Source organism: Dysidea avara, chromosome 11 (assembly GCF_963678975.1).
Source record: "Dysidea avara chromosome 11, odDysAvar1.4, whole genome shotgun sequence".
Taxonomy (NCBI): domain Eukaryota; kingdom Metazoa; phylum Porifera; class Demospongiae; order Dictyoceratida; family Dysideidae; genus Dysidea; species Dysidea avara.
In genome coordinates this window covers 18462538-18476472 of record NC_089282.1, presented here as the reverse complement: position 1 = coordinate 18476472, position 13935 = coordinate 18462538, and the positions used below count along the sequence as shown (strand labels likewise).

Below are 13935 nucleotides of genomic sequence, written 5' to 3'. Positions count from 1 at the left end.
TATACCACTGAAATGTAATTTTGTCCTGCTTTTTGATTCCTAGAAGATATTATATATCTTCATGCTCTTTCCCTGTCTTATTGCCCATGTATGCTTAAGATGCAATTTCACCTGTACTGTTACTACTGTAGCTATGTAGTATAAAAACTGATAATAAAGGGAGCCCTGGGAAGGCAAATTTTTTGGGCACATTTTTGTTATTTTATAAAATCAAGGGAATTGGTTTCATAGATAGGATTAGGATTTGGATTCAGCTTTCTATCTTGCAGCCATGCATCCTGCCATATCATATAGCTATTGGGAGTTGTCAACCACATAGTCAAATAAAATTTTGCACAATATCGCCACTACAGCAGGGATGTGATCCCCTCCTCAAACAATATTAATAAGAGTTCATTTTTATATAACACTGTACTACAGTTGCTTAGTATGAAAGTTTGCACTGTCCGCAGCACTATCCCATGGGTACACTTAGCCTGCTAGAACTGAAATGTAAATGGTCTTTTGTATGGAATTCTACAGGACAATTTACTTTATTAGGCTTATAACTGAACTACATGAGTACTCAAGACTGCATGTCACTGATTACCACAGTTCTTGATCAATTTGCATAAATTATACTGCCGGAGTAAAGCATTGTAATGTTCACTGGTATTCCATAATTAATCTTTTAACTGGCTAGCTAAAAATAGAGCTGATACAAGTATAATACCGTATGATGAAGGCAACACAATTATATAATTGTAAACGGGTTTGATAAAATCAGGCTTCCACACACACACCCAAATTTGTGACTTTAAAAGTATCCTATCACTTTCAAATTTTGACTTGTTATTGCATAATGTAATGAAAGAATATGTGAAATTTTATGTCAGTAACATGCGTACCTGGTGATCAAGTTACAAGTAGTTTAAGTCAAAGAATTGGATGTGTGTGGAAGCCTGAGCTGGTTTTGTCAAATCCAGTCACAGTTTGCTTTATTCTATTAATGATAAAAGGTATGAATTTATTAATGCTTTACAGCACAAGTGCTGAGGGTCTGTAGGACGCCTGGTCCTACAGCCTGCTCAAAGACTTTAGCTACATAAGGTGTGTTTGAAAAGTTGCAGAAAGGAGAAAAAATCCATGACTGGACCTAGGTAGCCCTGAACCTGCAGCCATCCGATTTATGCTCGAATGCTTACAGGAGTATACTAGGTGGTCAGGATGTTTTCTCCTTGTAATTTTCATGTAATTATATCCATAGGAATTCTAGAGAGTAACTCAAGTACCCCAAGTAGAACCAAATAGACACTAGTTTATTTATTAATGCTTTACAACACAAGTGCTGAAGGTCTGTAGGACACCTGGCCCTACAGCCTGCTCAAAGAATGTGTGTGATTGATCATCAGGCATATATAGGTCAGTTCAATAGCATATATTTATTTTGTTGTGTAGCACTCAGACGACTGACATTTGACAATTTGCAAAATTTAATCTTCATCAGCGTGAACTCTAGTTGCATCCTGGATCTAATATCCTGAATGTCTATAATGTGTCATTTGTGTACAATAAGTGATCTGTGTAATCATAGCCAACTGGTCAAGACCTGTTGGCTCAAAAGTGAATGGAATAGAGACAGGTTTCACTTTATCACTTACTCTATACATTTTTGAAAGTGACAAATTTTGCCAAAAAATTATGCTATTCAAAGAATTAATTTTTTATTTCTGGCAGAGGTGGTATTTTTTACCTATGTTTGTATACTGCAAAGTCAGTGAAGCTTGGTTTTGAAAAGTATCTGGCTATTCAGTATTCCATTTTCATTAAAACAAGGCTTAGGATTTGCAAATTTTAATATCAACACATAATTTACTTTGTACAAATTTTGAATGATCCATGTGGCATCCCAGGGACGGATCCAGGGTTTGGCAAGAGGGGTGCACCAGGGCAGTAGCAAGGGTCTTTGGGACACAGCCTCCCAGAAGCTAACGGTACCCTATGTGTTTAGGACTGAATTTTTTATGTAGAGCACAATTATATGTAAAATTGTGCCTACTACTGAGTACTGTAAGTTGTCTGCACTGATCAAAGGTTGTAGTACTTGTAGGGGTCACTGACAGTCAGTTATGAGCCTATTGTCATACAAAGAACCATATCAGCATTGTATCTGCAAAATTCCAAGCAGGCTAAATCTGCTCATGGGATGGCACTACAGATCCTTATATACTCAGCAACTGTGAAGGATTCTACATGCAATGACTGTTCTATTACTGACTGCTCTATTAGAGTATCTCGCAATCTTGTTTAAAGTTTTGATTGAATATATTCTTTTGAGGGGGGGGAGCATGGATCCACCACTGAATCCCACCTAGTTAACAAATTTATATCAAGTTGAACGTTTAATTTGTAGCTATAAGTAACTTTAATTCTGATAGTTAGAAGGTAGTTTCCAACTAGGCACCAGCATGTAACTGCGGTGATGTCTTGATTCCCACATTGACAATAATTATTATAGCGATAGATGGAAATATGTTGATGATTACACTAGCACAAAGAATAATATGAGGTACTTTACCTATGTGTGAGAATCAGGAATTATATGCTGAAGCTTTTGGAGTAATAGAATTTGCTCTTAAATAATCAAGATATCCTAATAGAGCAGTCAGGAATAGCCAAATACTATACTAAAATGTACATACTATACACCAATGAAATAAATTGTCAGCATTTGATGCATGGATATAGATACATAGTTACAAGTAACAAGTTTGTTTCAATAAAAGTTTTCCTATCTGTTTAATGATGTAAGATCATAAGAAAGACGACATGTACAAAGTCATTATAGTACAACCAGGCATAAACTTCCAAAAGTTTTTTACTCGCCCACTCACACATTTATTCTATATCACACTAGACACATTCTACAATGTGCATTATGCTTTCAAACAGTGCTCTGCTCATTAGTACTTCATAATTTACTGCTTTATTGTGGTTAAACAAATTTGCAGTGTCTCAAAGTACACTATTATAAATAGTGGTTTTTGACAAATTTCAGTAAAAGATCTACAATCTGAGTTCACGATGTCATAAAACAAAAACTAAACAAAATATCAAAAAACCCCTCCTATGAATTTTAGGCAGTTATTCCAGAAAATAATGAGTAAACGTATAGTGTGTGAGATTAGATACATTTTTTTGAAACCCTATGGAGATCACAAAAATTGCCGTAACTTACTGTTAAAGCATTGTTTTAAAATCTGGTTCTACGAAATGTCAGGCTTAATGAGAGTTTTCATCAGTTACAAAAACTCAAAAGTATAATAAAACTAGATACTAAAACCATATAAATTGTGGTATAATTGTGGTTGTTTCCATGGTAACCTATGTACGAATAGGTACAGATACATGAGGGAAATGATGTACAAAAACCATAATATAACAATTTTATGAATTTGGTGAATGCTCTATTAGAGTCAGTGAATACAGGCATCGTGGATTTTGCTATGCTTAGTACAGTGGTATATATACTATAGGGACTCCTTTAATAATGAATCACATTATAGAAGTCCAAAGTGTCAGACATGTTGCCAGTAGCAGTATGAATATAGTTTATAATTGTAGGGATTTCATTAGCTAGACAAACAGCTATCTAACCACTCAATACGTCAAAGCAAATAAAGTGATTGTAAGTATATAACTGCTGCTGATATTTTGAGTCACTCTAATAAAGCAGTCATCCATTTTTAGACTTATTGTTGTTACAGCGCACAGCAACCCTTTAAAGAATAATTGTAGGCTTTGACATTTAGAGTATTATTAGCAGTACTGTATGGACTAATAAATTCATTGCAACTATGAATCTTGTTTAAGATAATAATGGGACATAGTCCAGATAAATGACACTTATAACCATATGAATATAATTTGCACTTATATGGATTTCATTAGTTAGATAAGCTACTGGTTGATCAATAAAGCTGTCTACACAACTATTTGTGATTTATGACAAAGCCATTTTAAAATTCTCTACCAAATAGAGCAGTCTTTCGTTTTCAAGTATTAAGTGGTTGATAATGACAGATTTAAGATATCCGGTGTAGATCTGAAGTAATGATCAAAAAGACGAAATTAACATTTGGAAGTTTATGCCTGGTTGCACTATATGTCTAGCCATGTCTAGCAGAGCCATATGTCTTTGTATATTCAGAAAGATGAGAGAAAGATCACTTGAATATTATAAACTAATAATAGCCCAAAGATAATAAACTGCAGCCGCCTACAGATCTCAGTAGAAGTTCCATTCCATAAAGTGATGACCTATACTATACTGCTTCTCATCAAATCTGCAGATGTTTTATATTTGGTTGCCATGTTAAAAACTTTTTTCTGTCTTGTTGATTAATCCATTGGTGATTAAATACAAGATTTCTATGTTCAAAGTTTGGCACTGACAGTTGTAGTAATTCAGAGGTCAATGTTATTATAACTGTTCATAATGGGTGATATCATATAATTAATGAAGTATGACATTTTCAGTATCAATACAAACCATAGATGCCTGCCAGCTGAGCAACAATCGTTATATTAATGCCTCATTGGACAGTCCATTGACTGGAGCTTGCAATTGACCATAGATAATTCTGTAAATATCTGAGTATGCCAAATAAATACAGTCACTTGCGTAGAATTCCATAAATTAGTTACAGTAACACTCACACAGTACGTAGGTCCACGCTTTATTGTGTTTTGCTGGAGGCTATATCTCACATAGTGAAAGTCACAACAAGTGTTTATAGGGCTGCCTATAACATCTTGTTTATAATTCAACTCTTTTTCACATTCTTTTTCAAACTGCCAAGTACCAAACAATTGTAGCCTCTGTAACATGCATGAGTTTCCCATTTTGTTGGTCGTCACTTATGCAGCAAAAGTCACAGGTCTTAACGTATTGTGACCTTTCTCATGTCAACATTTTGATGACCTTATATGTTTAGGATGTCCCTCAGTGTTTTGTGAGGCCTCCAGTCATACTACCTAGTTAATGGTATACATCTAGCCAGGAAATATTTCTATGGCTGTGAAAACATCTAAGTCACTAGTGTTATTCCTGCATGAAATTTATCACTCACCACTTCATCAGGAGCTTATAAGCTACCATAGGTGGCAAATACTGCAAGATCTGAGGCTCAAAATTAGCTCCTGATTTCATGAGATGCATGTTGGACAGACAGGTACAACAAATAGCATTCATATACACAAAATGTATACAATACAAATCTATTGCACATCTACGTATTTAGTAATGCTTCTAAATACCAACACACTTTTCATGTGTTCACCTCAAAATTCAGCCAATATTAACACATTTATGAGATTAACCTGTTGCCACAAAGTCATAATTAAGCAACAGAAAATTTGATGGTAGAAACTTCAGTTCAATTTCCATATAAGTGCCTTTTAGATCTATGATCTCAACTTTTGATTTGTAAAAGCTAGGTGTTACTAAGTTCCATGTAAAATGGTACAAGAGGATAAAAAATTTAACTGCATGTAATATATAATAGCATAAAGCTCCAGTGTATCGTTTTGGTCAAAGTTAAACCTTTCACCAGATGTGTATAGCGGTTATCGCAGAACAGCCCATAGGTATTAAGCAGGTGACTGAAGTACATGCATGTAGCTAGACAGACAGTGACATGTGCTGACACATTCTATACTATAAATTACTTCAGCTATGAAGTAAACGGTGTTAACGTCAGAATTAATTCATAAGAAACTAAACCTACAATATTACACAATGTATTGTTCACTTCAGGAATCAAGGCATTTACAGCTACTGTTAGAAGTAGAAATCTAAAGCATCGACGCAAACAACACTTGCGGCTATATGCGATCAAGAATGTTCTCAAACAGAGTACATGTCAGTCCAGTGCCATCTGGCTCCACCATCACTTCCCTGACCATACCATTTTCAATCACAACCGTGTATCTCTTAGATCTGACGTTTCCAAGGAATTTTGTAGCATCCAAGTCCATTTCAATTGCCTTTGTGAACTCGGCACATGTGTCTGCCAACATCCTTACTTTTCCCTCAGCTCCGGCACTTTCACCCCAAGCAGCCATCACGAATGGGTCGTTCACTGAAACGCACGCAACAACTTCCACCCCCTTTTCTTTCAGCTTGTCATATCCTGATACAAATCCTGGTAGATGGGTCTTCGAGCATCCCGGAGTGAACGCGCCCGGTACAGCGAAGAGGACTCCTTTTTTCACCTTTGAGAACAATTCTTGGATGTTCACTTTATTATTTGGAGTGCCTTCAAAGACGTCAACGGAAGGGAGTTTATCTCCTACTTCGATCGGCATTGCAAATAACCCAGAAGTACGAATAGATCTTGAAAATAGCAAAGGTCGATATGCTGCTCGAAAATGGCGGCCTATTCCTGAACACAAAGCCATTCCGCAACCAAAGGGCGTTTCGAGAATCCTTTGTAAGGCGCGTCAAAACATTCATTTCACCCGCGCACTTATTAACTGGTAGCTAAGCGCCCCAGTATCATGTATAGTCTAAATATTAATTCTAGGGGAAAATTTTCGAGGCTAAGCAATGGAGGTCTAAATTTACTCCAAAGCATTTATATTTGGTCTGTTTCCTGCACCTCCAGCATTTACAACTCAATCGTAAAGTGTATGCCTCACAAATGAATACAACTATTTATAGGCACATGCCTGAAACTATTGGCCACATTAGCTCCACACTATCGTGAACTTTCTCAAAATGGTCACAGCTAGAGTCCTATGGCCGAAGAGTATAATCTTCTACACACAGGGCATCCAAGCCCCCCTTATCTTAAACTGGGATCCGGGAGAGGGCATCCGCATCCGCATTGGCATTATCCAATCCTCTTTGATGGAGTTTTTCAAGGATAAAAATTTCACTGTTAATTCCAAACTGATACCTCGTAAAAGTAAAAATCCCCCCCCCCCCCCCCCCCCCCCACACACACACACCGGGGCAAAAAGTTTTTTTTTTTAAAGCTATTTTTTTGGCCTCAACATGAAGCGTACTACATTAGCTATAGTGTTTGCTATACCTACGTTCCATTATCTATAGATTATGCTCTGTATATAGCCTATTATCAGTTTGGTAGCCCCCATCTATCATAGCTACTGATGGCCAAAGCAGTTTAGGATATTTTGGCACTCATACATATTCACAGTATTGCTTTTCAATTATAGCCAACTTAAATACTATTAGTGGTGTTGCTACCTGTTTGATGGCAACCGTACGATCATGCTGAGGAATTAGTCAAGTTATGTAATATATATATATATATATATATATATTATATATCACTACTAAGGGGTAGGTAATGGCCTGAAAATTCGTAGATCATCTCGGAAATTATTTCTGAAAGATGAAATATTGCCTGAAATTTATGCAGTTTGAAAGATGAAATTTGACGATTGGGAAAATCGAAAATTTACGGAATTTTGCATAGTCTAAAATTTACAGATTTACTTAGTTTGAGATTACTGAATTATATGGAGATATTTAACTAAAATTTGTCTTGAAAGATGAAATATGGGAAGTCATATTTCTGAAAGATGAAATACGGGCAGTCATCTTTGAAATTTCATAGATGATTTTGGCTTGTTACCTACCCCTTGATCACCGCTACAGACTTGTCTTTAGAATTCTTTGCTATCGGCATTGGTTGGTCGTAAACATGCACTACTTATAATGGATGGTGATTTGTAATGGTATATGACTAACGTAACCAACATACAAATTTATCATAGTCTGCATGCATATAATGTGACGTTAGTACTGTTTAGTAGGGTTCCCCCTAAAATGATGGATGCCACCCAAAATGCTGTGGTTAAAACCACATAGCTAAATCATACACAGCGAAAATCTGGCACTTTTACAGAATAACTAGCAAATGCAGCGTTAAACAAGAGAACACTCACAGGTGGCTGGATATTAATTTTTTTTAAATTGTCAAAACCAGTGTCTACCTGCCAGGCTGCCTGACCACAGTTGCAAGGATAGAGGCTACATGAAGCAGTGCACAGCCATTTCGTGCCACATGTACAATAACAAACTCATGCATATGCCTTTTGTGGTTCTGACAAGTGTCTGCCTTCTGTGCTTTGCTATTCTTAACTATCAGAGCACACTGTGACCACACTCCTTAATGATCCAGCTGCAGTTTTGCTGTAGAAATTGCAAATCATGCCCTTTAATAATAATACTGCACAACTCACTTGAGACAATCGGGGAGATTGCAGCAGTCACAGCCACAGCCACTTAGCAATGCTATAGCAAAACGTTAACAAACTAATGTAAAAATTAAGTAGGAGTCCAGCTAGGTATGCTCAAAATTTTGTCCAAAATGCTTCAGGAATTTCCCCAAAATTTGCCTATTGTACTCCTCAATGTTTCCATTATGCTTGCATTATGCTCTTGCATGGGTTAGCAACATTAATATTTCTTACAACTAACAATTAACTAGTATCTTGGAACATTTTAATCAGTGTGCTTAACACAGTAAAAACAAGTACGCTATGATAACACATCCCCAGTTTTAACAGACTACACATGTGCTCAATGTGTACAAACTGTGTTGAATTAGCATACTTAACGCAGCACATGTGTTAGAACAGCACAAGTGCTAAAATCTAACATATGTCACCAATGTGCTGCTTTAGAGAACTGGTGTGTTGCTTTAGGACACTTTCATTTTTAACACACTGTGATATGCTAAATGGACACACCTATGTGCTAAATTTAAACAAATGGAGTAGCACATGTGCTGAAACTGGAGGCATTTTAGTGTGTTGTTTTAGCACACCTGTTTTTACTGTGAATGCTCTATTAGAATATTTCACTACAGAGTATTGATCTAAAGAGCTATATATACATATATATATATATATATGTACAATGCATTTGAGTGCTCTATTAGGGAGAATCTATCACTGCACAAAAAAAATATGTTTCTTGATGTTTCGTGCGTAACAATTATGACAATTCCTTGAGTCAGAAATACCTGAATGTGCTGAATTAAAGGAAATATATATGGACACTGCTTGAAGTATCTTAGTTTACTACAGTGGTATATCCCCAGTACATGGAACAGTTAATTGTTTGTTATTTTAGTAGTTTTTCAGTAAACCCGCATTCACTGATGTTTTACTGAGAGTTTAAAACTTAGTAAAATAATTATGTTCCATATACTTAAGTCTACTGACACTTTACTATCAGTATGTCTACAGTAAGGCATCTTAACAAATTAGTAAACTAAGAACCTTCAAGCAGTGGGAATTGTCACAATTAATTTATCTTTCGGTATTTACATACACAAATGTACCTAATTCCTTTCAGGAAATGTGCATGAATCAGTATGACAATTTTGTGATAAACTTATACATTTCCTGAAAATTTCATTTAAGTTGCATTATAGAAACATTATGGAAACATACTTTTTTTGTGCAGTGTATGCTGTGCAGTTTGAAATATCCACCTATTATGCTAGCATTATGCTGGCATAGCACTCCAGCCTATGCTTTCTATTATCCTAGCATATTTGACACAGGCCTAGTTCCAGCAATGATAATGATGACGGGTAGCTACTACAGCATAGTTATGTAGGAAAATCCCTAATTTGTACGTAACTGTCATTGAACAATGTACCACATATAATATAGCTATGTTGTTATAGCTACGATTATTCATATTATTATTAGATATACACACAGGATATACAAAAATATGTTTAGACATTGGGCCTTTGCTCATATAGTGTTTCACTATTTTTTATTGCTGGTACCCTACATCAGTTTCCTTTTACACTATCAAAACTCTTGGTACTAGTGAATTATAGTTGCAGTAAGAAAGCATATACAGTCCAGTTCTTTATATATATATATATATATATATATTTCAGTTAGATAACTAGCTACTGTTTGCAGCATCCTGTAATTCCTTAATTGTGGACTTGCACAGGCTTTCTAAATCTACTTTGTGAGCATCATACTCTTCCTTTTCAGCTGTTGGGTTTTCATCAATCCAGTCAACAACCAGTTTGCACTTGCTCAAGGCTTCTTCCAGAATACCCTTCATGTTGAAGGCATAGCTCTCACAAGTGTTCTTGGAAGCTGTTAACTCCCTTTGCTTGTCATCTTCCTCTTTGTATTTCTTTGCTTCAAGTTTCATTCTCTGCAGCTCTAGTGCTGACAGGTTACCTCTTTTGCTTGTTACTATGACTTCCTTGCTTCCCCCAGTGTTACGAATTTTAGCAGCCACACTTAGAATTCCATTAGTGCTGACATCAAATTGTACATCAATTTGAGGGACGCCTTTTGGAGCTGGAGGAATTCCTGTGAGCTCAAAACATCCAAGAATTTTGTTGTGCTTGATCAATGCGTGTTCCCCTTCATATATCTCAATAAGCATGGTACATTGTTGGTCATGGTAAGTAGTAACTGTTTTCATCTGGTTTATAGGAATGGTAGTGTTACGTTTTATGAATGGATCCATGATACCACAAGCTGTTGCAATCCCAAGGGACATCGGAGCAACATCCACTAACAAAATTCGTCCTATTTCATGCTTGTTTTTGCCTAGGATAGCACCCTGTACAGCAGCTCCATATGCCACAGCTTCGTCTGGGTTGATGGACTTGTTTAGTTCCTTGCCACCGAAATATTCTTGCAATAACTTTTGAATCTTTGGAATACGTGTGGAGCCACCTACCAGAATTACATCATTAATCTGACTCTTCCTAAGCTTGGCAGCACATAGGCAAGTTTCCACAAATCTTATTGTGCTCTTGAATAGATCTATGTTGAGTGACTCAAACTGGGATCTGGTGATGATGGTATTAAAATCAATGCCTTCATAAAAGGAATCAATTGCAATGCTGGCTTGAGCTTGAGTAGACAGCATACACTTGGCTTTTTCGCAAGCTTTTCTCAAACGACATAGAGCCCTCTTATTATGACCAACATCCTTTTTATACTGCTGCTTGAATTGCTTTATGAAAAAGCTAACCATTCGGTTGTCAAAATCCTCACCTCCAAGTTGGGTATCACCATTGGTGGCCTTCACGTGAAATACACCATCAGCAATGTTTAAAACAGATACATCAAAAGTTCCCCCTCCCAGATCAAAGACTAAAACATTTCTTTCTTCTTTGCCAATATTTAGCCCATAAGCAATAGCAGCAGCAGTAGGCCCAGTGACAATACGGAGGACATTGAGACCTGCAATGGTGGCAGCATCTTTGGTGGCCTGACGTTGAGAACTGTTGAAATAAGCAGGCACAGTGATCACTGCATTATGAACTGTTCTCCCCAAAAAAACTTCTGCAGTTTCTTTTATCTTAAAAAGGACCATAGAAGCAACTTCTTCAGCACACAACCTCAACGACCTGCCTTGGTATTTTACCTGAATTTTTGGCTTTCCTCCTTCATTCACTACTTCAGAAGGCCAATACTTTCTATTGTATTGCACTTTGGCATCATTCCATTGGTGTCCAATCAACCTGTTTGTGCCAAAAATTGTATTATATGGATTCATGCTGACTTGATTCTTGGCAGAGTCTCCAATGAGCCTTTCTGTGTCATTAAACGCAACATAACTAGGAGTAATCTTATTGCCCTGATCATTAGCAATGATCTCCACTTTGCTATTACGATAAACACCAACACAAGAGTAGCTAGTGCCAAGGTCAATGCCAATAACTGGAGCATTCATTTCTGCATTGAAGGAGGCATATATGATTACATTTATATGCATATCTTCATAAAAAATGGTGAATTTGATACTGGTAATTATAGTTATATTTAGAGTCTACTTATAATGAAAATTAATGTAAAAATAATGGCTGTTTCATGTCACACAAGTTAGCTATTAAGATAGAAGCTGATTCATGTCAAAGCTATGAATGATATTAACCAAATAAAATGATTACATTCATAGAAATGCAGAAAATTCCCCAGAGCATTTATATTGTAATAACTTTACAGGTGGGATAATATGATTAACTGGCTAGCTAAAACAGACAGATTCCCAATGCCTTACAATTATTATAGAATACATTCACACACACTTAGTTACAGCTTTCAGCACTATTGTGTTAAAACCAAACCATTTTCTGTATAACTATACATGTATGCGAGTGTTATTGTAAATACATACACACCATCAAACCGCTATATAGCTAAGCTTTTGGGTTTTGTAGCTAGCTATATCTATTGGCTGTATACTGCGTATATGTAGGTACATGTTTGTACTGAAAACATACCTCCTGCTTTTGTACAAGTTTTGTGATTTAGTTTTTATATAAGTAAAAACTTGACACTCAAATAAAACATGTTTTGCTTAACTAGTGACTGTGAGTTCATGCCACGTGGCAACATGAGAAGTTGTTGTGTATAGCTAGCTTACAATATGAGACCTTATAACTCTTCAGGAATCAGCCTAGCTAATTATAAGTGATTCTTGATTTTGACATTGTCGGGTAAGAAATGTGTTCACTGCATTATCTATATTACTTCGTCTACTGAAGTTCCACTGAGTTTTAATCACAATATAAGCACAGCTGTTGGCTGATATTAACCAGGTTTAGGGCTATAATATCACTGAGTTCAAACTTTTAGGTATCATGCATCCCCCCGCCTTGCCATATCATGATGCCACTGGCGGTGAGGCAGTTGGTGAGTATTATTTACTAGATATAGTCACAACAATTATATACTGATTACTGACAAGCTATAGAAGTAACACTTACACAATTGATAGCAGTTAAACAAACACTCGGCTATAATACCATGCATAGCTACAACATGGCATGCACTGAACACAAGATAAGTAACTAGCTTATCTTAAACCTAAGCTCGTTAGCCACACTACCACAATTGAGACATACAGCTTCAGTGGCTTAGACTAGCTCTATGGCCATAGATCCTAAAGGATCTTTGCTATAGCTATAACTAGTCAGGTGATCACTGATTGCCACATAACTAGTCTGAATGGAAGCAACCGACTGAACCAACAAATTGCATTATGCATGGTTATCGATGGCAACGTATGATTTACCAGTGGCACATGCTGCTGTGTCTCCACGAAACTTGGTTCCAGCGGCATAGGGGTGAATAAAGGATCTATGGCGCCAGTGTCATTCCGGCTGATGACGCGGCACGATGGCCAACGTGGCTGACAGTCACACTCACAGCCATTTTGTATTATAGTGACCCATCACCATATATGCTAGCTAGTTAAAAAGCAACTCAGTAAACTCACCTCCTTAACTAGACCGATGACTCGTGTGTTGAACGTCGGCAAAGATAAACCATACTGAGCCAATAGCGCAAAAGTCAATGAATAGCTAAAGTGCCATAATTGATGCGGTGATACCGATGATTCAATTCTCATGCTATAGCGCAGGGGCGTATTTTGGAGGGGGGTGGTTGTTATTGTTATTGTTATTCTTGGTGTTCCGGAAATCCCCTCTAAATTTAAACTTGTAGAGGACCACCAGACTATCTTAGTTTGGCAGCATGCAGTAGTCTATTCATAAAGAATAAATGGGAACGGCAGTAGGGCAGGGCAGTATGTAAATTTAATAGGAAACCTCTTCATAAGTGGATTAAGGGAGCTGAGAACATTAAGCCCATATTTAAGGGTTACCTTCGTAAAATCGAGATACTCTAATAGAGCAGTCAGATGTATTCTAATAGAGCAGTCAAGCTAGTATATCTCGTTAAGGCAGTGAGTATATTTCGTTAACTCGAGATATTGCACACCTAATAGGAGTGCACACCATATCCAGAAATCATTAGATTTCTTTGTTGATATACTGTTACCTCTCTTCTCTTATATAAGGAATCAAGCAAGCTGCATGTGATTGTGGGATTGAATTTTTCCAAACAAGCTGTGATTGT

General features: G+C 36.7%; 2 protein-coding genes across 2 annotated transcripts; both read right to left on the bottom strand.

Annotated features, from left to right (window-relative positions):
- Nucleotides 1–5731: 5731 nt before the first annotated feature.
- Nucleotides 5732–6482, bottom strand: LOC136238038 (peroxiredoxin-5, mitochondrial-like). The gene has a single exon (XM_066028346.1). The coding sequence runs from the start codon at nucleotides 6439–6441 to the stop codon at nucleotides 5866–5868; it is 576 nt and encodes a 191-aa protein (XP_065884418.1). The 5' UTR covers nucleotides 6442–6482; the 3' UTR covers nucleotides 5732–5865.
- A 3206-nt stretch (nucleotides 6483–9688) lies between these two features.
- Nucleotides 9689–13429, bottom strand: LOC136238160 (heat shock cognate 71 kDa protein-like). The gene is made up of 2 exons (XM_066028510.1): nucleotides 13295–13429; nucleotides 9689–11748 (listed from the first exon to the last, which is right to left on the bottom strand). The coding sequence occupies exon 2, from the start codon at nucleotides 11744–11746 to the stop codon at nucleotides 9944–9946; it is 1803 nt and encodes a 600-aa protein (XP_065884582.1). The 5' UTR covers nucleotides 11747–11748; nucleotides 13295–13429; the 3' UTR covers nucleotides 9689–9943.
- Between the last annotated feature and the right edge of the window lie 506 nt (nucleotides 13430–13935).